This window comes from Chiloscyllium punctatum, chromosome 8 (assembly GCF_047496795.1).
Source record: "Chiloscyllium punctatum isolate Juve2018m chromosome 8, sChiPun1.3, whole genome shotgun sequence".
NCBI classification, from domain to species: domain Eukaryota; kingdom Metazoa; phylum Chordata; class Chondrichthyes; order Orectolobiformes; family Hemiscylliidae; genus Chiloscyllium; species Chiloscyllium punctatum.
This window is the reverse complement of record NC_092746.1, coordinates 1,291,870-1,316,209: the sequence shown is the minus strand read 5'-3', so window position 1 is coordinate 1,316,209 and position 24,340 is coordinate 1,291,870. Positions and strand designations below refer to the sequence as shown.

The 24,340-nt window shown below is 41.6% G+C and overlaps 1 protein-coding gene across 7 annotated transcripts in view; it reads right to left on the bottom strand.

Moving 5' to 3' along the window:
* The window catches only part of colq (collagen-like tail subunit (single strand of homotrimer) of asymmetric acetylcholinesterase), a 116,096-nt gene that overhangs the window by 58,027 nt on the left and 33,729 nt on the right, over positions 1–24,340 (bottom strand). For all 7 annotated transcript variants that reach the window (XR_011961254.1, XM_072575017.1, XM_072575014.1 and 4 more), the window contains 5 exons: positions 17,668–17,777; positions 12,976–13,071; positions 7,751–7,795; positions 7,591–7,617; positions 1,195–1,266 (listed from right to left, as the gene is read on the bottom strand). Coding sequence is in view for 6 of the 7 variants with exons in the window: in XM_072575017.1 (XP_072431118.1) it covers positions 1,195–1,266; positions 7,591–7,617; positions 7,751–7,795; positions 12,976–13,071; positions 17,668–17,777 (350 nt within the window). In the remaining variant the exon portion in view is untranslated. The remainder of the gene's footprint in view (positions 1–1,194; positions 1,267–7,590; positions 7,618–7,750; positions 7,796–12,975; positions 13,072–17,667; positions 17,778–24,340) is intronic.

Here is a 24,340-nt window from a genome sequence, read left to right as displayed (position 1 = left end):
TAAATGGCCCTCCTTTCACTTCTCCCATTTCAGACATCTCTACTGACCTGACAAGTCCATTGATATTTCCTTGGAAGTCTACAGATGACATGACTAATTTTTAAACCATCTGAAAACTCTTAATCACATCCTTATACTTAAGATTGAATCATTAATATATAATATTGAAAATCTAGATATCTCATTCTGTGGCCTGGGAATCCCACTGGAAAGGAGCCTTCCCGTCAAAAAAAACATCCAGTAATCATTATCTTTTATTTCCTTTCCTGAGGCAATTTTGGATCCAAATCATCACTTTTCCTTGGATTCTGTAGGTTTTCACTTTTCTAATTAATCCTCATGAAAAGCCTTGTTCAAATTCATACAGACTACATCACGGGCTATTCTCAACAATCCTCCTTGTTACCTCCTCAAAATATTTCAGTCAATTTAACTAGACAAAACCATTCCTGTTCTCGATTAATCATGTCTTCCTAAAGGATGATTGATTCTATCCCTCAGAAGTTAACCAATAGTTTGTCCATTGATAAGACTGGGCTGACTGACCTCCAATTATCCTTCGCCCCTTCTTTTACATAACACTCCAAATGTTCTGGCACCTTGCCCATTGCAGAGAGGATTGAAAAATGATGGTCAGGGTTTCTATCATTTCCACCCTAGGTTTAAGCAGCAGAAAGCATTTGAAAAGTGTCAATGTAATTGTGTTGCACTGCCTTTGACCACTAATGGATCAGAGCACTGAAACACTTCACTAATTAAACATTAAACTTAAAACAAGTTCCCACACAGTCCAAAATTTATTTTGAAGTCAGCAGTTTGCTGAAAAGACATTGAAGTTCTATATATTAGCTAAGCAATATTTTTTGTTATTGGCCATTACTTAATTCATTTATGGGATTTACTATTGAAGTAGTAAATAGATTACTAGACACTAAAGCCACAAAAGGGTATAGGGACAAAGAGGGAGTATGGTGTTAAAACACAGGATCAGCCATGATCGCATTGAATGTTGCAGCAGGGTCAATGGACCAAATGGCCTAATTCTGCTCCCATTTTCCAAGTTTCTATGATAAAGGTAATCTCAACATTCTGTCTGGCATTCATAAACTGGAAGCAGTTGGATATGTTTTAAAAGAAGACACTCTATATCTGTGATAAATGAAACTGAGAGTGTGGAAAATGAATGCCTCTTACCTTGGGCCCAATTGGTCCTGGGGAGCCTGCTGGCCCTGGCAGTCCATAGGGGCCTGGTAACCCTGTTCTCCCCTTCAAAAGAAATGTTAAATAATTAGTCAGATTTCTGTATTTGAATCAGAGTCAAGGAAAAAAAATGTCATGCAAAAAGCTGTGAGTGCGCATCATCCACTTTGAATGAACTTTGAATTATCAATAGTTAAGAATTGATTGTGTGAGCATTTTGTGTTACTAAGCAGAGAATGCATCAAACTAAGTGAAAATATTTGTAACCAACCTATTCAGACATATTATGACACACCTCTGGGGCAGGTGGGATTTGACCTGGGCCATCTTGTCCAGATGTAGCAACATTACCATTGAACCATAAAAGCCCCATTATGCCAAGTGTAATATTGTTGTAAAAAGTCAGCAATTCATGCCCATTAGCTGTGAGGTAAACAGAACACAGAACCATACTGCTAATTCAAACAAACATATGTTCGGAAATCTCATGGTACAACCATATCATGTTCCATCAAATTATATTTTGAATATTGTGTCCAGTTTTGATCATTAAAACACATGGAAGTTATTCAACACTGAAGAGGGTACAGACAAAGCCACAAGGCTGGTTCCTAGAAACTCTTTTTTTCAAAAGAAATGCTTTTCTTTTAGTAAAGTGGCAGTTGTACTGAGTTCTGTGAAGTGATTTTTGTCCCGGGGCTGAGCGAGTTTTATTGCTGTATCTTGCCAAGCTCGCCACATTAGTTACCATTTCAGCCCTCCCGGTGAGAATCATGTTTGATTTCTGCCCCATCTTGCCACGCGCCATTCCCGGAGCAACTCATCGCTCAGTGGAGATCTTTCCTAAGGCAAAAGTGAGGACTGCAGATGCTGGAAATCAGAGTCTAGATTAGAGTGGTGCTGAGAAAGCACAGCAGGTCAGGCAGCATCCGAGGAGCAGCAAAAGCCCTTCATCAGGAATCGGGGATCTTCCCTAAGGCCATCATGCAGCTACGCCATCTTCCAGAGCCGAAGTGGCACCTGTAGGAGGGTTGGCATCTGAAAGTTGTGCTGACTGGCTGTAGAAGGAGTCAAGAGAGATGGCAGAGAATGGTGCCACATTTCTCCGAGATGGACCTGGACGTCCCTTGTAGAACGGATGGTTGAGATGAGATGAATCATCTTTAGAAAGGACCGGCAGGTGTGGCCATGCCTGCGAGTCCATGCCAGCCTGGGTGGAGATTGCCGCCCAAGTCAGTGCCATTTCCGGACTGAGAAGCACTGAGCAGCAGTGCAGGTAGGTCAATATCCTTCTCAGCTTTACCAGGTAAAACTCTACTCTCTGTACTCACCTTCCACCAACATTCATGCTCTGACACTCCCTCTGTTACATGTAACATCTTCCCTCACTCACTCTGTTAACCCCCTCCTCATCCTCCCATACCACTAACTTGCGTCTTACTCATTCAATCCCTTTATGCCATTAAGGAGAAGACATCCTACAATAGGGCAGAGTGACATTAGGACAGGGTGGTGGGGTGCTGGGTATCTGTGTCCTGACCCCCTCTGAGGAAAAGATACTCGCTCTAGCAGAAGTGGACAGGGACTGCTCTTGAGGGGATGTGGAAACATCAATATCCTCATGCCAGAGTAAGTAACATTTGTCAGCCCCTGCAATGGACACATTAACCAGGTGTCACCCACCATACTAACCAGTGGCCATTGCGCCTTCTGTCTTTTGTGTCTTAGAGGCGGATTCATGCTCCCAAGAAACAGCCTGTCTCCCACAGAGGAAATGTCCTCGACTTCCTGAGAGACAAACACATTGGAAGGTCCGTCTTGTAGACTGCTGCTAGTTGGAGCACTGTCAGAGAGCAGGTAACTGCTCAGCCCCAAGCAGGACTAGGCCCTGTGTGTCCAATAGCACAGGGAAGAGCAGCAATAGGCAGACACCCAGGAGACATGGGTCCTCAGCGCTGAGGAGCTGGAGCAATGCAGCCAGTCCTGCCACCGTCTGGCTCATGGATAGGTTGGCAACTGCCACCCTCAGGGAACCCTGGAGAGTCAATAGTACCTGCATGCTACCAGCCCATTCGCTCATTCTCAGGAACAATATTGGGGCAAAAGGGGGAGGTCGAAGCCTTGACACTAATCCAGTTGCACCCCTCCCCGGTAACTTGGCAATGTCACGAGGCATCCTCACAAGGAGGGCCCCCCAATAGTCTCCAATCTCTGTGGAGGTGACCAGGCCCTCCACCTCCACGCTGCTAAGCCCTCCCACCCCTGCCCCAACCATTGGTCATTCCAGACGAGGAGATTAACTTTGCTTGGGCAAGAAGATCTTTGGCATGTCTGACCTGTCCAAACTCCAGCACCCCCCACACACAACTTCCCCAGCCTCATTGGGGTCTTCCTGACCAAACATTCACAGCAGGATCCCTCCAACTCATCTGCAGAGCAGGTGGGATCGAGGGAAGGCAAAGCAAGACCAATGGCATGTGGGTACAATTGCTGGAAATGTTATATAAACAGTTTGCCTCTACACATCCCTTCACTCACAATGCTATGTAAATGTTTTGTTTTAATTTTATTTGTGTTTTATGTTCATGTGGTCATGTCTCTGTGTTGGCTCTAGATGCTCCTTTGTACCCTGGCAGTATCACACTTTGGGTATTAACGAGGCACACTGGTTGGGGCTACATGATGAGCACTAAATATATCAATGTGGGAGCTGGGTAATAATATGTGTGCATGGCATTGGCTCAGTCTGGCATCTTATTCACCCACCTCCTCATCATTGCCCACAGTTTAGTTGGCAGTGTACACAGGAGTCTAGAATGAAGGACAGTAATAATAGTAACCAGTAGTAACAGGGAGGTATAACACACTGATGATCAATGCAGTAGCATGGCCAGGGAGTGTGTGGACCCTACATGCCTCTGTCGCTAAGGTATCACGTGTTCAGGCCAATGTTGTTTCCATGTGAGTGTCCAATGGCTGGTTGTAGATACAGGCCCCTCCCTTACAAATTGATTCACTTACCCTAGCCATTGCAAGACCCTCTGCGGCCTCTCTCCACAACATTGTGTTCTGTCCATGTTCATCATGATTGCAGCAACGAGTGGATTTTTTTTGCCAGTGACTTTCAGCCTTGGTGTTCACACTTTGCTGAGGTGTCCACCATCAGCCCCTCCTTTCTAGATGCCATTCTGTCAACACCACAGACTTCACACATCTCCAGGTCATCACCTTGTACATATGCCTGCAACTGCCTATCTATCACCCCCATTTCCCCCAACCCCTCTTCCTTTCTGCAAATGGAAGTGACAGCATGACTGTGGCCCACCCTTTCTACCAGACCTGTCAGTATCTGCCCTCATATGCCCAAACCCCTGGCTGGGGGATATATATTTATCGAGACTGTGGTGCTGGAAAAGCACAGGAGGTCAGGCATCCGAGGAGCAGGAAAATTGACAGTTCGGGCAAAAGCCCTTCATCAGGAATGAGGGGGTGGACAGATAAATGGGAGGGGGGGTGGGGCTGGGGGAAAGGTAACTGAGAGTGTGATTGGTGGATGGAGGTGGGGGTAAAGGTGATAGGTCGGAGGGTGAAGCAGATATGTGGGAAGGAAAATGGGCAGGTGGGACAGGTCCTGAGGACGGTGCTGAGCTGGAAGGTTGGAACTGGAATAAGGTGAGGGAAAGGGAAATGAGGAAACTGGTAGAATCAACATTGATACTATGGACTTGGAGGGTCCTGAGGCAGAAGATAAGGCATTTGTCCTCCAGGCGTCAGGTGTTAAGGAAGTGGCGATGGAGGAGGCCCAGGACCTGCATGTCCTCGGCGGAGTGGAAGGGGGAGTTGAAGTGTTTGGCCATGGGGCTGAGGTGCTGGTTGATGGTCTCTGAAGTGCTCTGCGAGTAGGTGTCCTGTCTCCCCAATGTAGAGGAGACTGCATCGGGAGCAACGGATACAGTAAATGACTTGTGTGGAAGTGCAGGTGGAACTTTGAAGGATGTGGAAGGCTCCTATAGGGCTTTGGACGGAGGTGTGGGCACAGGTTTTGCAATTCCTGAGGTGACAGGGGAAGGTGCCGGAAGGGGAGGGTGGATTGTTGGGGGGGGGGGGGGGGGGCGTGGACCTGACGAGGTAGTCATGGAGGGAATGGTCTTTCTGGAAAGCAGATAGAGGTGTGGAGGAAAATATATCTCTGGTCTTGGGGTCCATTTCTAGGTGGTGGAAATGGCAGAGGATGATGAATTGTATGCAGAGGTTGATGGGGTGGAAGGTGAGAACCGGGGGCGTCCTGTCCTTGTTGCGGTTGGAGGAGTGTGGTTCAAGCGCAGTGGTGCGGGAAGTGGATGAGATGTGCTGGAGGGCCTTGAGCCTCCTCTATCGCCATTCCCTTCCCACCCGCGCCTGGAGGGAGAATGCTTCATCTTCTGCCTCGGGACCTTCCAACCCCTTGGCATCAATGTGGATTTCACCAGTTTCCTCATTTCCCCTCCCCCCACCTTATCCCAGTTCCAACTTTCCAGTCAGCACCACCCTCATGACCTGTCCTACCTCTCCATCTTGCTTCCCACTCCACCCTCCCCTCCAACCTATCACCATTATCCCCACCTCCATCCACTTATTGCACTGTCAGCTACCTTCCTTCCAGCCCCAACCCCCCTCCCATTTATCTCTCCATCCCTGAGGCATCCAGCCTCATTCCTGATGATGGGCTCCTGCCTGAAACGTCGATTTTCCTGCTCCACGGATGCTGCCTGACCTGTTGTGCTTTTCCAGCACCACACGCTCAACTCTAATCTCCAGCATCTGCAGTACTCATTTTTGCCTGGTGGATATATGTGTCCAATGGCACCAAGGTGTACCCCTGGACTAGTCCTGATGGAGGCAAAGGGCTGACTGTGATTGGCTCCCTGGAGCACTGAGGCACAGGCCCCCTCTGCAACACCATTCTGACTGGATGCCTAACCACAGCCAAAGCCCAGGACCGATAGGAGATACTGCTGTTGACTAGCTGTGCTGGACTGCCCTGACCGACTGATGTCCCCACGGACTTTGCGGTAGACTTCTCCCTTTAGACTTTTGGGCATCTTGATCTGCTTGCGGTGGATGCACCATGCTTGGTGTGAAAACTGAGGCCGCTCGATACGGATGCTTGGGTGACATGGCACACTGATGTATGCTCCCCTGACTGTGGGCTACTGCACAATATGGCCTCCTGCTTTATTGTATGACTGTACCAACTGCCAATGCAAGACAAGGCAGCGCAAGGCAAGGCGTGCTTGCTAGTAGAATGCCAGTCAGCACTAGGTGAATGTGTGCTGAGAGAGACTGTTCACCGTGTAATGGGTTCCTGTCCCTGTGTGATGCCTACAACCAACACATTGTTGATGTCCACTGCTAGACCAGCCTGTCCTTTGATGTCATGCTACCCAGTGCATTGGAAAATGCCAGGATGTTGACAATGGCTCCCTGCAAGTGGAGCACTGATACCCATGATAGATGGATACATGTTGCAGGTAGCTTTGCAGTTTGGCTGTGGGGATTGTTCGAAGGAGATGGCGTGTTGAACCCACTATGAGCTCACTCCTATTTCCACGTCGGGTTTTCCTAACAGCTAGGAGAAAGTGAGGACTGCAGCTGCTGGATTCTCCTGCTCCTCAGATGCTGCCTGGCAGCTCATTCCTAAAGAAGGGCTTGTGCCCGAAATGTCGATTCTCCTGCTCCTCGGATGCTGCCTGGCCTGCTGTGTTTTTCCAGCACCACACTTTTCAACTCTGGTCAATTTCATTCCTGAAGAAGGGCTTATGCCCGAAACGTTGATTCTCCTGCTCCTCGGACGCTGCTTGGCCTGCTGTCTAATTCCAGCACCACACTTTCCTAACAGCTAGTTTGTCTGGTGAGCTTAATAAGATCCCATCCCTTGGCAAGACATTTCACAATGACGTGCCAATTCGTAGCTCAATGGTGTCTAGCGAGAATATCACCTCACACTTGAGAAAACAGTGTACAAGGTACATTGTGATGATCTGGATATCACGATGGGCCTTACCAACCATCTCACCATAGCTCACATCACTCAGAGGATGTGACGTTTCTGCCACTTAAGGTTGATCAATTGTTCTTTCATTCAATAAATCCTACAAAATGATGCCTTGCCAATTTTCAAAATGAATATTCAAGCAAAAATGAAATGTGGAGCAGCATTAATAATTGAAAGTTCTGTGTTCCACACTGCTTTATAATTTAAGAGGAGGATGGGGATAATAATTTCAGCAGCGTTGGTAATTGCATCAATGCAGCATCAGGTATAATTTATCTCAGATAATTTTTAATTTCCAGTAATCGATGGACCACAAAGATGCTGAAAAGTTCACTGTTGACCTTGGCCATACTCACTTTTCTTCCCGGCCTTCCAATTTCTCCCTAAAAGAGGCAGAAACACACTTGGTTCATACACGCTTGTTGCTTTGAATTTGCAAAGTGATGTCTGTCACAATGTACATTCCAGAAGGCTGAGCATAGCAAGCTCAGTCATAACATATGTCGCGATACTTACATGCTCGCCTTTTGGTCCCCTAATCCCTGGAATTCCTGGTGGACCCTATCAAATAAAAAAAAGGGCATCAGGTTGTGCTGATCAATTTCCAGATATGCAGGAAATGTGAAATACAACCACCTGCATGTTTAACCTGTCCAGCTCAATTAGCTTAATCTATTTAAAACATTATAATCACACTGGGGCTAATTTTTAGTAGAAGGAAATGTGAAGTCGAAGGAAAGTGAAGACCTATACTTTCTGACAGCTGAAAAGAGCAATGGTTGTTCAGAAAGGTAAAGTTAATTGTGTTAACAAGAGAATCAAATTTTCAGGAATTCACCAAGAGCAAAGGAGCAGAATATACACAGAGTCATAGTCATAGAGATGTACACCATGGAAACAGACCCTTTGGTCCAACCCATCCATGCAATCAGATATCCTAACCCAATCTAGTCCCACCTGCCAGCACCTGGCCAATATCACTTTGAATCCTTCCTCTTCATATACCCATCCAGATGCCTTTTAAATGTTGCAATTGTGCTAGTTTCCACCACTTCCTCTGGCAGCTCATTCCATACACATACCACCCTCTGTGTGAAAATAATTGCCCCTTAGGTCTCTTTTATATCTTTCCCCTCTCACCTAAACCTATGCCCTCTAGTTCTGGACTCCCCCACCCAGGGAAAATCATGCCCCTCATGATTTTACAAATCTCTATAAGGTCACCCCTCAGCATCTGACACTCCAGGGAAAACAGCCCCAGCCTATTCAACCTCTCCCTATAGTTCAAATCCTCCAACCCTGGCAACATCCTTGTAAATCTTTTCTGAACCTTTTCAAGTTTTGCAACATTGTTCCAATAGGAAGAAGACCAGAATTGTACATAATATTCCAAAAGTGGCCTAACCAATGTCCTGGACAGCTGCAACATGACCTCCCAACATCTACACTCATTACTCTGACCAATAAAGGAAAGCGTACCAAACACCTTCTTCACTATCCTATCTACCTGCGACTCCACTTTCAAGGATCTTGCCTATGGAGACTCTACAGTCCTCATTTGCAGGACTGTAGATAATTTTCAAAATTCCTGTGAACATTCATGCATGTTAGAGATGTTTGCCTGGACAAAATGAATGAAAATTAGAGCGGTGTCTCATCATGTCCAGATCCTCATCGATTTTGTGCACTGGGTTAAACACAGGAACAAGAGTGGCTCTTTACCACTTTGAGACTATTCCACCGCACAATATTTCCAGAGCAGTTTTCCTGGCATTTCTTCAGGTTTTAAGGCAGAAACCATTCTGGTTAATTAATCAAACCATCCTGTCAGTCTCCATGATAACTTAAGAATTGTAGTTGGATATTTGTTCTTGGTCAAGTTTCTTATCTGTCACTATATCTCCTTGTTACACTTTACAGAAATGTTATCATCAGTCCCATTAATTTACTCCAGATTTTCCTGAAGAAGGGCTGATGCCCAAAACATCGATTCTCCTGCTCCTTGGATGCTGCCTGACCTGCTGCGCTTTTCCAACAACACATGTTCAGCTCTGATCTCCAGCATCTGCAGTCCTCACTTTCTCCTCCAGATTTTCAACACCAACAACAATGAGCCAAGTCTAACATTTTGCATTATCCTTCAATTTTCACCTCTTTGAGACATGGACTGAAGCAGCAATTAATTGAGTGGGCTTAATTACAAGCTGAAATAATTATATCTCTGACATCTTTATTAATACATGTTGCTTTCCAATGATCATCCTCTGTCCACTATTTAACTTCAACCAGTTTTTAGGTAATCCACTAAATTAACATGATGAAGACCATGCACATATGTGGTCCAGATTTTTGTTACTGAGGTGCGACAGAAATCTTCCAAACTCAGCAGACCACATATGGAAATGACCTCTGACTGCATGATTTCCCATCAGGGAGTGGGATTTGGAAACAGATACAGAGGAGGAAGAGTGGAAGAATGCTGTGGTGAACTGTGGCAGGCCTGCCATGGTTCTCCGAATCATAGAGTCAGAGAGTCATAGAGATGTACAGCGCAGAAACAGACCCTTCAGTCCAACCCGTCCATGCCGACCAGATATCCCAACCCAATCTAGTCCCACCTGCCAGCACTTGGCCCATATCCCTCCAAACCCTTCCTATTCACATACCCATCCATTGCCTTTTAAATGTTGCAATTGTACCAGTTTCCACCACTTCCTCTGGCAGCTGATTCCATGCACGTACCACCCTCTGCATGAAAAAGTTGGCCTTTAGGCCTCTTTTATATCTTTCCCCTCTCACCCTAAGCCTATGCCCTCTAGTTCTAGACTCCACCCACCCCAGGGAAAAGACTTTGTCAATTTATCCAGTCTTCAGCTTTTTTGTAAAAAGCGGATAGGCCCTCACATTCCATATGCAACCCCTGTGTCACCCCCATAGTTACTCCCCAGTATCCACGTCAGGCAAATCTCAGGAGCAAGAGGAGGATGAAATCAAATTAAACTTCAACTTCCAACTCTACAAAATTCCATGAATTTTAATTTGTCTGATTCAAATTATTTTAAAATTGTGTCTTTGATAATATAAAATTTGGAAGTTTGTAAGAATTTATTCCGGGACTAGATTCATTATAAAAAGGCCAGCATTTATTAACCCTGAGTAACTGCCCTAGAGGTGGTGGCAGTAGACATTGCTTTGACCTGTTGATATTTCGAGAGTGAGGTATACCCACAGTGCAATTAGGTAGGGAGCTTTGGAATTTTAACCCAGCAACAATGAAGGAATAGTAATATATTTCCAAGTCTGGATTGTGACATGATCAACTTGGGAAAATATGCTGATACCTGTTCACCACTGCTCCCAATGTCAACACAAAAGTTAAAGGTTCAATCAAATTATTCAAATTCCCTAATTTTCCTGCATGATGACCTCATGTTAACCAAAAACACTGAGCAGGCTTTTAGACTTAATAAGAAACAACCACTTATTATGAATAAATCAGTTCTAATCTCCGGAAAAGAAAATATGGTTAATTATCATATAACTCTCTCCACATCTTCTTAGATCCTACACACATACAGAGACACACACATCAAACTGAAAATATTGATGTTATGGATGGAGAATAAAATATTAGGCAAACACAGTGCAATAGCACCAGTCCACAGGATTCAATGAGGTGTCCTTCTGCTTCTTATAAGTCCTTCGGTTTGCCAATCTTCTTTGTTCCAAGTCCTCTTGGTTCAATACTGAATACAAGCTATTTGGCACGCTAACTGTTCAATCTCTCACTGGTTAGAAGCAGCAGCATATAATCAAACAGCAAGTGAAAATACCTAACTATCTTTCATTTTTTGGTTACTTCTTGCAAAGAGAGAAAGGATGTTGTAGTTATGGAGGCTTTCTGACATTGTAATATTCACACACAAGCTGTGCATTTTGAAGGTTGTTGTCATGCTTTCTCAGCCTTCTATATAATAAATAACCCAATCACAACAGCTCTCTGCGATAAAGAATTCCACAGATACATGACCATCAGAGAGGAAATTCATCAAATATCTTAAGTGAGCAACCCCTTCCTCTGAGATTATACCCACTGGTCCTAGACCATTCCCCAAGTGTAAACAAACCTCTCTGCATCTGCATGTGTGTAGCCCCTGAAGGATGTTGTATATTTTAATAAGATTTCCTGTCATTCTTCTAACCCTAATGAATGCAAGCCCAATCTCGCCAACATCTCCTCATAAGAAAATCTTTCAAAATCCAGGATGAACCTAGTAAACTTTCTCTGGACTGCCTACAATGCCAATGTAACTTTCCCTAGATAAGGGGAACCAAACTGTTGATGCAATTCCATTTAATTGCAGTTAAATACTAAAATCCACAGTTACTTGAAAAGCAAAGACACATTTAAAATGATACAGGCTGAGGAACCTGGATTCATAAAGTAATGACAATCTAGCACCACCAGTGGCAGGATAGTGTAATTAAAATGCATTGCAAAAAGAGAGGTGCACTCTATTATAAAAATGGGCATAGGAAATAAAACCATCGGATAGTGCACAGATGTATTTCTAATATATCACAGAGATCTTTTGCTCATTACACTCTATATTTAACACCTCGGGAAATTATAGCTGGATTTTTAAAAATTCATACAAACATAAAGGTTGCACTTATGTTAAGAAATTCACCCTTTGACTCCTGAACCAATGATTATTAAATGAAACTCTCATCCTATGGACCTCAACACCTCACAATACTGTGTAATTAGTGCATAGTGTCACACAACACATTGCGCTCTTTGGGCTCTGTCCTCCAAATATCAAGGCACAAAATCTTATTTTATATAAATTGCTCACTTTTAATGTGGTTACAGCATTCCTGCATTGAATATTTATGGTCAGACATCTTTCCTTGCATTTGTCTAATTTATTGCAGCAATATATAGTTCATATTCTGCTCTTCTGTTCTTTCAGGTTCCTTTGAATTCGTCATACATAGATTTATATCACAAAGTCACTATTTACTCTTAGGATTTATTCATGTTGGTATTTTCACTGTGCCCTGTGAACATCATTTTTATTTTACTGTTTATATAAAATATTCTCAAGGTCTTCAAGTAGTATTTGCAGCTACTGCAAAATGTGACAAACTTTTAATGATTAAGTTGTTCATCTGAAGTCCTTTCTGAAAGAGAACTGTAATATAGTTTCCTGACTTATGATCAGAAATCATATTGAATTAGTTTTGGTACCTTTGACGTTGAGGTAACCCTAAACGCAAAAACCAGTTTCATTTTTTCAATCATGGTGCACAAGTAAAAGAAAGACCAGAACCTAAGTCTGTGTTGTAGGTTAGTAAAGCAAAGTTTAGTCATCAAACCCCCGTCAGTTTGCAAATACTTTAATTACCACCATTTGTCCATTTAACCTCTTTATAGCAAACATCTCCAAATAGAACTGATACCTTTAAAGCATCTACTACAGTTGTCTGACAATGTGGAGTTTCATATGATTTAATAATATTGAATAACATTGTTTTGAAATAAAGAAAAAGATTAACATCTTCACTTGCTAATAAAAAAAAACTGCCTGCAACGAGAATAACGAGGAGGGCTGAGTGAAGCTGAAATTGAACACCTGTAAATTGCACTATTTTTAAATACAGTAGTACAAATTCTCGCTTAGACCAGCAAAGATTGAGATCTTACAAGTTCATCCCAAAGTATCTATTAAGTTTACCTGGGGGCCTGGTGGTCCAGGAGGTCCAACTGTCACTTTACATGAAGATTCAGTTGTCTTTATTTCCAAAGGTAAATTCTTCAAATTTAATTCTTCCTGCGAAGAAATAAAAAAATTATACAGAAGATATCATAAATAAATTAATTTATTCAAGAGATGATCAGTTTAGTTACTCAAGGGTCATCCATTTCAATAACTGCTTCTTGAAATGAGGATTGAAGTGCATGGTGCAGCGCAGAGTAAATTTAAGGGGGAAGGGTGAGATCAGGAGCAGAGTTCTTTCCAAACACTTTCCAACTCTTTTACGTAATGAGTCCAAGTGTAAATAGGCTCAATGTGCATCCAATTTTTCCTATGTGTGACTCAAACAATTCAACACTCCTGAGTGCACTCATAGGAAACAACAACAGAATGCTGGAGAAGCTCAGCAGGTCCAGCAGTATCTGTGGACAGAGAAACAGAGTTAAAGTTTTGAGCCCAGTTTGACTTTCCTCTGTTCTGAAGAACAGCCATACCATAAGAGGCAGACCTGCTGAATTTCTCCAGTGTTTTTTGCGTTTATTTCCAATTTATATCATTTGCAGTAATTTGCCTTTATTCAAGACAATAACAGAAAACTTTGACTTGCTGCTACTTAAATTAAGACACCGATCTGAAGGCATTGTAGCACTAGAGACTAGTAGGTTTTGAAAGGGGAGAAGAACAGACAAAGGAAAATAAAGAGAAAGTGGTAAGATTGACAGTCATTGATTTGTGGCTATGGGTGTAACTAAATAATCTACACAAAATAAATGCTTACAAGTGCCTGTTGTCATAAAAATGACCAGCTAAGGTAAATTTTGTTCAACATGGCCTACTCTCCACAGACTGATACATAGTATTGCCTTATCAAGGAATAAGTATAATGGAATCCTAAATAGGGAATTTAACTACAAGAAAATATGGATTTCAAAATACAATCCACACTTTTCAGATGACCCAGCTTATAAATACTCTAGCTCGAGTGGATGTCGATCATACAGGGTCAAAGGTTAAATATTAATCCATGCTGAGTTCTCTCTTTGCTGCTTTAAATAAAAGTTGGGATTTTCAGCTTAAACATTAAGACAGTACATTTAAGAGAGATTGGAAGAAAGTTAAGAAAATTTTAAGTGAAGGACTGGCTGGTGAAGTGGAAGAGAATTAAGAGAGCTTTTCCTGAATCAGGAATACCTTTTTTCTCTGAAGAAAGAACTATGGATCACAAAAGTTGTACAGAGGTTTACATCTCTGACAACAATTTTCATAAACAAAACATTCAATCAAACATGTCAGAAATGATTAAGTTCTGATTTCTTAGTTTATAAAAAAAATCTGCAAATATTTTACGATTCCAATAATGCACTAAACACTATAGTAGCTATCATACTAGCTCAGTTGATGGATGGCTAGTTTGCATTACAGAGTGATGCCAACAACATAGGTTCAATTCCCACAATGGCTGAGGTTACCATGCAGCATCCTCCTTCCCAACCTCTTCCCTTGCCTGAGGCATGATGACACTCAGGTTGAACCTCCATCTGTAGAGATCTCTCTCTATTGGAAAAGCAGCCCTACAGTCTGGTAAGACTATGTGACTTTACCTTTTGTATTGATGCTTAAGAGAACTTCGAAAATATGCTCTTCGTAGAGCCGTAATGATTTATTAAATCCAGACTTTAGTTACAGCTTTGAATTCTATTTAGATCATGTCAAGCCAAATAGAGTCAGGTTAATCTATGTGTCTAACAGAGCAGTGTGCTGCTAAAATTCTTCAGGCAGATCCGGTGATCGTTCATTTTAAAATTTTGTTCTCTTAACATTTATTTTCCTGTTTGAAAAGGTCACAGTTACAATGTAGAACCTCTGCTGGAGGGGGTACTGTAGTAGTTTTATTCCTATAAATGATATGTAAATAGCATCTAATAGCAAACTTACGCTTGAATATGAACATTTCAGTGTGGTTTTAGAAATTTATATCACAAACTCAATCTTTTTAGCAGTCATTGAAAAGGTCAGCAGGCTTTGCAATATATCCCATACATTGAAGACTTGCATTAACACAGTGTTTCCACAATCACAGATACTCCAAAGTATTTTACAGCCAATGGTGCACTGTTTGAAGAGAAGTAACTGAGTAGATTTAGATTTAGATTACTTACAGTGTGGAAACAGGCCCTTCGGCCCAACAAGTCCACACCGACCCTGCGAAGAGCAACCCACCCAGACCCATTCCCCTACATTTACCCCTTCACCTAACATTACAGGCAATTTACCATGGCCAATTCACCTAACCTGCACATTTTCGGACTGTGGGAGCAAACCCACACAGACACGGGGAGAATGTGCAAACTCCACACAGACAGTTGCCTGAGGCAGGAATTGAACGTGACTATTGTAGGAAATCCAGAAGCCAAACTGGGCAGAGCAAATTCCTATAAACTCCAATATAATAACTGTTGTAATACATTGTAAGGGTGTAAAAGGATTAATACTGTGGCACCTCTGCCACAATAATATCAGGTGGGTAGAACAGCTTAGAATTGCAAAGGAGTGAGATCAAAATTCAGGTCCTTCTCATAGCCACTGTAATAATGGCTAATCCTACTTGCCTTTATGTGATCTGGATAGACTCTCAGAACTGCAGGCTGTAATTAATGGCATACAAAAACCTATTCTAGTTCAATTCAAGTGCGCCCTCTAGTTAGATCATTAAGTGACTTTCCTCTACCACAATTGAGCAAACAGGCTTCATCAATCTCTACACTTGGAGGATGGTGATGTGTGGACTTGGTTTAACTACACATATATCAACAACTGAATAAATATTTACAAGGTCATTAAAGATAACTTCCTGCTGTTCTTTAAAATCAGTAGGACAGCATCTTTTATTAAGCAGATAGATGGGGCCACTATAGCATCCAAAAAGGTAGCACTTCCAACAGTACAGTTTGCGACAGTAGAATTGAAAAGTGTAGTGTTGGAAAAGCACAGCAGGTCAGGCAGCATGTGGGAAGCAGGATGCTCTAGAGTGCACTGCCCCTGCACTACACTGTCAGCCAACATTTCTGTGCTCAATTGCTGGAGTGTGATTTGAACCTGGAAGCCTGGGGAGAGATATTCCCTCCTTGATGTGGCATGGGCAACGATGAGAAAGTTGGGGAATTACAATGAGAATAAAAAAACAAATCTTGACAGAAAGTTTTCCAGTCTCCAGAAATGCGAATGATCTTCCCATTAATGATCATTATTAGGGAGGGAGGACAGTTCAGGTCAGCTGGCTGGTCAGCTGGTTTGTGATGTAAATTGACACCAACAGTGTGGGTTCAAATCCCACACTGGCTGAGGTTACCATGAAGAACTCTCCTTCTCAACATCTCCCCTTACCTAAGAGGTGGTGACCCTCAGGTTAAATCACCACCAATCTCTCTCTCTCTTTAATGAAAGTAGCCCAATGGCCTGTAAGACAATGGTGACTTTACATTACCATTATCTGAATACCCAACATAACAATCTACTCTATGTTTTAATCATATGAAAATTAAATGTAATTTTCTTCCTAGCAGTGGAGCTAATTGAACAATGCATATGATTTAACAAAGACACTTTAGCGTACTAGAGGGAACAGAATTCAGCTTTGAGAATTGTTGACTCTCAGATGAGGACAAATAACTGTTAGTGTGGAATCATTCAGTGCTACATTAGTACCTCTCTATCTTTCTAGATATAAATTCAGAGAATATTATGGTTATAACATGGTCCCCAGTAGGATCTCAGTTGGGCTTGAGTATTTCAGTCAGTTCAAGCATGCTGTCACTTAAAAGCTAATTGCAACTTTGTTGGCTTAAAATGAAATATTATTGTTTAAATTTGACACAGGGAATTATTCTCATAGCCAGTGAATTTGAATATTTATAATCTGTTAATATAAAATGGACAGTCTATGATTTCACGTATTTCCCAGATATAGCTTGACATGAGGTGCTAACTTGATGAACCCATGACACATTTTACTTGTGAGTTTAGTTTGTTTCTTTCCTGAAGATCCTGACTCAAGGTATGACACCAGCAAACCATTGTCATTTTACACAAGACTTTTCTTTATGCTTAAACCTAAACTATAACTGTTGAGAGGCTATTTGGTTACAGCAACATTACAGCTGTGTTGTGTTTTATTCCTCTTGCCAGAAATACAGAGTATCTGCTGCTTGCTGGGATCAGATACTTCCGCTTAAATCACGCAGCAAATCTGGGACTTTTGGAACATATTTAGCTCAGTTACATAGCAGGATATTCAGTACATTAATGTCATGAGAAATTTGCCCTTAACTTTACAATATATATCAATATTGTTATGTACAATTGTAATTAGCTGAACATCAGCAAAAAACTGCATACTACAATTTATGCTGAATGTACAAAACAAACAGCACTTCACAACCAATTGGAGCAATGCTTTTCTTCATAATGTGTATCATCTATCATCAGAATGCGTAGCAATATCTCCACAGCTGTCATTTGATAGATCCCATATAACTGATAAAAATTGCAAATATCATTCCAAAGCTTAAATAAACAGCAACACAGCACGCAGTTGAGGGCAGACACCAAATTTGCAGTTAGCAACAAAGATAGTAGGATGGATATGACACAAAGGAATATGGTGGTACTCACAAGACTTTTGCTTTCCCTGAAGATGGGTGGTGGAAACATTGGGGGTGGTGGAGGGGTCAGCAGACAACATTTGTTCGTGCTTCTCTTTTTATGTTCCACAGGTGCCAATACTGCATCACAAAAGAAATACAATCGGACAATCAGACGTCACTCTTTTATTGCTATAGTTACAGCTTGATATATGCATTTTAAGGAATGAGCATCTCAAAAATTGGAGCAAAATGGTTGATCCTAAAAAAAAGAGTTTCTACTCAGTATTTCTATTTTAGACAAAAGGATCTTTATACCACATAGCTGTTCAAGCTGATCTTGTATTGATTGACTCATTAAGAATTTAAATATGGTATAGTTGGAATGGTATAGTATCCAGAAACACAATTCCACCAAGTAGTATTGATTCATAGTCATAGAGGCATGGAGTTAAACAGCACAGAAACAAACCCTTTGGTCCAACTCATCCGTGCTGATCAGATATCCTAAACTAATCGAGTCCCTTTTGCCAACATTTGGCTTGTATCCCTCCAAACCCTTCATATTCATGTACCTATCCAAGTGCCTTTTAAATGGTATAATTATACCAGCCTCCACTACTTCCTCCGGCAGCTTGTTCCATATACACACCACCCTCTGCAAGAAAAGGTTGCTCCTCAGGTCCCTTTTAAATCATTCCCCTCTCACTGTAAACCTATGCCAAATAGTTTCGGTCTCCCCTACCCTGGGAAGAAGACCTTGGTATTCACTCTATCCATGCCGCTCATGATTTTATAAACCTCTATAAGGTGACCCGTCAGCCTCCAACACTGCAGGGAAAACAGCCCCAGCCTCTCCCTATATCTCAAACCCTCCAATCCCAGCATGAATCCTTTCATGTTTCACAACATCTTTCCTATAGCAGGGAGTTCAGAACTGATTACAGTGTTCTAAAAGTGGCCTCATCAATGTCTTGCACAGCCACAACAAGTCATCCCAACTCCTATATTCAATGCACTGATCAATGAAAGCAAGCATGTGAATCATTTAAAATGAAGGATGCATCAGTTCATTCAAATGTTCAATTTCATTGCCATGTCTTAATTTAATTGATAATATTTTTCATTATGAATATCACACAACAATATTAGTTCTGTTCAAGTGTTCTATTACACTTGTTGGCCTTTTAAATGTTTGAAGCTAAGGTAAGCTGTAAGCTTGTCATGGGGATGTGGTGATTGCGGAGAGATCATTGCTAGTCAAAAGTCTAACTTCTTTACTTTCACTTTGTAAGTTTCAATGCCCCTGTTAGACAGCACTGATGCATTCAATTTTCACAGGAATTACATAAACAAATTAACTTAAACATAGCTGCAGAGTAGGCAAATCAACCCAGTAAATGTACTCCACCATTCAATAAGATGATGGCTGATCTACTTGTGGCCTTAACTTCATTTGCCTGCCTGCTGCTCTTAACCCAAAATCTATCGATCAAAAATTCTTCATCGATTTAATGAGCAGAATCCACTGCTTGCTGGAAGAGGAGATTCCAAACACTGATGACTCAGAAGAAATTCCTTCTTACCTCTGTCTGAAACAGGATATTTCCTTATTTTGAAACTATGCCCCCTTGTTCTAGATTCCACCACAAGATGAAATATCCATTCAATACCAACAACAACAAGCCGCATTAAGAACTTACATATTTCAATAAGGCCACTTTTCATTCTTCTCAACTCCAATGAGTTTAGGCACAATCTTATCAACCTTTCCTCATAAAAGCATTTATCCCAGGAATCAGCCTTGTTTGAACTGCTTCCAAAGCAAGCATCCTTAAGAAAGATGACCAAAAACCTTAAAGAACCCCTTCAGGATAGAGCAGCCATTTGGCCCATTGAGTCCACAATGACCCTCCAAAGTGCATCCCAATCCCATCCCTGTAACCCTGCATTTTCCATGGCTAATGCAACCAGCCTGCATAACCATGGACACTCCAGGGCAATTCCGCATGGCCAAACCATATAACCTGCACACCTTTGGACAATGGGAGGAAACTTTCACAGACACAGGGAGAATTTGCAAACTCTATGCAGACAGTTGCCCAAGGCTGGAATTGAACCAGGTCCTTGGCACTATGCCGCAGCTATGCTGACCACTGAGTCACAGAGCTACCCATGTACATGGCACTCTAGGTGCACTCTCACAATGTTCATAAAAAGAAGCACAAGAGCAGTAGCCTTTAAACTTTTGTGGCATGTTCATGGGACAAGTGACAGGGACTCCCAATGGCCCTCCAAACTGCTACCATTAGGATGCCACTTCCAAGTTGCTGATGGCCTTCCGACTCAGCAAAGAGCCTCTGCAACACCAGGAAGTTCTCTGCACCATCAGAAACCTGCCCCAGTTGATCAGCTCACAAAGCTGTGCTATGATCAGGAGGCTTTTCCCACATTGCCCAGGTGTCCACCAGAATCATTGAGTTTGGAGCATATCAAGGAGCGAGACAGATGCACAACTGTCACAGTTTGCTCCCAGGCCTGCCTGCAAGCCTTCCTCCGTGTAGTTGGCAAGATTCTCTCCAGCTTTCCAGGTTGGTGACCTACCATAAACACCCACTCTGTCTATCACTGCTGTTACTGCCTGATCTGCTGAGCGTTTTGTTTTACACTGTACTTTCACTGCTGTCCAAACCACAATAAAAGAATGTGCAAATTAAACAATTGTGCTGTAATTTAAAAATGAATTTGATATGGAATAAAAGTGGAAGTTTTAATTGCAATTGAAATGAGCAGATAAAATGATAATGACTCCAGCCAGACCTTTTGCACATGTAATCACGTTCCACTTCCCATTGTCAGTTGAACGCAGAGTGTGATGGGGATATGGGACATTGAGCAGCATTTGACACTTTTATCATGCAGCGACTTCTAGGGAGTTTACAGCATGTAGCTATCGGGATGCCATCAAGCTGTCTAAACACCTAATCACTTTCAATAATTCACTAAACTTTCAATAAACAACCTAAATGAGAAATTAATAGCTCTAAAATAAAATCATTTTTCAAAACAAAATCATGGGGGAAACATTCAGCATACATGGGGGATGGGAGTAGAAGACAATATGTCATTTAAAAATATCTTAAATTGTAAGTTTAAGGAATCTAATAAGCAAGCAATCTAAATGGTGACATTTAACACCTCTCTGTAAATAATTTTTTTTTCAGAGCCAGATGTGTTGTTCAGCAATAGTTGTCACCCTGATGACCAATAAAAAAAAACCTCATATACACCTGACTGAAATGTGTACCTTTTTTGTGGTGATGAGCAGTGATCTAAGACTGGAAAAGGGGAACTTCACACCACATTAACTATTTTCGCTGAATGCTGATTCTCGGGGCAGAAAGACAGTGATTGTGCCTATATTACAACATGTGGCAGAGCTGTGAGTGACGAACACAGGCGGGCATTAAATACTGGAGTTGCACCCAGTTTCTGAGTGTAATACTGGCATTTGCTGTCGAAGAACACTGTGCAGATGAGGACTTGGGAAGGAAGGAGCTTAAAAATAAAAAGTGAAAAAAAACTCCAAGCATCGTCATTAAGATGGGAATATCAGAATTGGTGCAGGAGTAGGCAATTCAGCCTCTCGCGCTTGCTCTGCCATTCAATTCAAACTATTATGCTCCATTGTCCAGTATCTCTGAAAATAGGATACCTCGATGTTGGTGAAATATTTATTTAAAGTAATAATTGAGATTTAGAATGTTTCATAGTCATCTCATCCCTCAATGATTTGACACAAATCACTTTAAGTAGGGCCAACCTTTCCGATCTAGAAGTTATTCCCTTCTCTTGTTCACTTTTCACAGAAATGCATGCCTGGGGGATTTTCAATTGCATCACCTGCACCAATCTATTTAAAGTTAAAGCAGTGCTGTGATGTGTCACAAATTCACCTTCAACTGGCTTGCTGACAGACTTACAAACTAAAGCAATATTGATTTTTCTTCACAACAAAATAATAATTTGCAACACAATATTTGACAATTACAGCAACTGGACAAGGAAACAGAAGTGAGTGTCACACATACTGTCATTCAATAAGATTACGGTGAATCTATACCCAAGGTCCATTTAACAGTCCTTGTTTCATATTTTTTGATCACCTTTGAACAAAAATCTCAGTCTTGGAATTTTCAATTGACCCATCCACACAGTACTTTGAGGAATTAAGAATATCTTATGACCTTAGAGAGAACAGACCTGAGGTTTCCCAATGTCCTTTACAACATTGTCCAAATTATGGTGTAACTTGTACCTGATTATTGCAATGACGCATTTGAGCTGCTTTGGCCCTCTAGACCCAGGTATGGTAACAGCTAACTATCAAATCACGTGCTGACAGTGGTTGACGTGTTCATATGACAGTGTGATTCCTCTACACCAGCAGAATTTCAAATCAAGACTTGTATTTGTACATCAATTCAACAAGAACATCTGACAAGTGGTAATTATTCTTCCTGGGAATGTCTTCAAATAGAATATAAAAATCTCTCATGAAGGTGGATTTTGAATAGTGACTTCAACTTATCTGATCTCCTTACAAAAGTCTTTATGTAACTGCATACTCTAACACGCCAGTGAATTGATTCTTTTATTAAACCAGATCACAGAATCAAATGTTTTTCAAGAAGCAGTATTCAACTTCTTCAATGTCAAATCCCATGCTTCTTAGTCCCTTGGAAGTATTGTTTTCAGCCGACCCTAACTATGCAAAGTAAATACATTTTTCAGTTATGAAGCTCAGCAGAATTCAGAACAGTGTATGTGGCCTCAACGCGTTATGATTTTTAATGCCTAATCATTAATGTTACACCTTTGAAATAAGTAAAGCCAGCAACTCACTTTGTAATTGTGATCCTCATATATGAAATAGATTGACGATCTTAACAAAAAGATTCTACACCACTGAAAAACGCCATTCTGCCCATTATGTCCACACTGGTCATCAAGCATCTACTGTAATCTAATTTACCAGTACTTGCCATGCAGCCTTAGAACAGTACAGCACAGTATAGGCTCAATTAACCATTTCAGACATGGTACAACATACCTCTCGAGCAGATAGGACTTGAACATAGGCCTTCTGGCTGAGAGGTAGGGACATTACCACTGCAACATAGGAGCCCTCCTGTTGCATTATATGCTATGGCTTTACAAGTGTACATCTAAATATTTGACAAATGCCTTGAGAATATCCATCCCTATCATGCTTTTAGGCAGTGAGTTCCAGATATTCACCAGGTTCTGGGTAAAAACATTTTCCTTAAAGTCCATCTAAACCTCCTGCTCCTTACCTTAAAACTGTGCCCCCTAGTTGTTGAACCTTCTACTAATGGGAAAAGCTTCTCCCTATCTACCCTATCTACGCATCTCATAACTTTGTACATCTCAATCAGTTTCCCTCTCAGCTTTCTCTGTTCTGAGAAAATCAACCTCAATCTATCTACTCTCTCACTGTACCTGAATTGCTCTATCCCAGGCAACATCCTGGTGAATCTCCTCTATGTCATCACAAGTGCATTCCCATCCATCTTATAGTGTGGTGACCAGAACTGTACACAGTTCTCCAGCTAATTAATGTTACATAAAGCTCTATCATAACCACCTTACCCTTGTATTCAATGCCTTGATTAATAAAGGCAAGTAGCCCATATGCCTTCTTAAACATGTTAGGTATTGGTCCTGTTGCCTTCAAGGATCTATAGGCAAACATACTAAAGTCCTCAGATTGCTATACTTCTTAGGGTCCTATCATTTAAAATAAAATCATAAAATTTTGTGGTACAGAAAGAGACCATTCTACCTATCACTAGCTCCCAAAAGAATTGCCCACATTGGGCTAGAGAATAGGCTTATCGCCATAGCCTTGTATTTCATTCATTTCAAATATATGTCCAGCTCTCTTTTGAAACTTCCTAAGGGATCTGCCTCCAACACTTTCCTAGGCAGTGCATTTCAAATCCGAACAATTCTCTGAATAAAGAAGTTTCTCCTCATATCACTTCTAGCTCTCTTGCTGACAATCATGAAATTGTAACCCCTAGTTACTGACATACCAACTAGCAGAAACAGAATGTCCTTCTTTACCCTGTTAAAATTGTCCATAATTTTGAACACCTCAATAATGTCACCTCTTAATCTTCTCTCCACCAAGGAGAATAACCCCAATTTCTCTCATCTTTCCTTATATCTAAAATCTTTCATTCCTCATATTATTCCAGTAAATCTCCTTTGTACCATCACCAGGGCTTTAACATCCTTCCTTAAAAAGGTTCCCAGAACTGCCCAAATGTGGTCTGATCAATGACTTGAAGAGGTGCAGCGTCACTTCCTTGCCTTTATACACTATGCCTCTATTTATAAACCTAAAGATGCTGCAATCCTTTTTTTACCACTTTTTCAACTTTCCTGGTCACCTTCAGAGAATTGCGTACATGAACCCTGAGGTCCCCTTTGCTTCTGTACTCACCTCAAAGTTACACCATTGGGCCTGCATTGTCTCTCCATGTTTCTCCTTACCTCATATTTCTCTGCACTGAAATTCATCTGCCAGGTGTCTGTCAATTTGGCTAACTTTTCAATGTCCTGCTGAAGTTGTCCAACATTGATCTCACAATTCACTGTTCTCCCAGCTTATAATC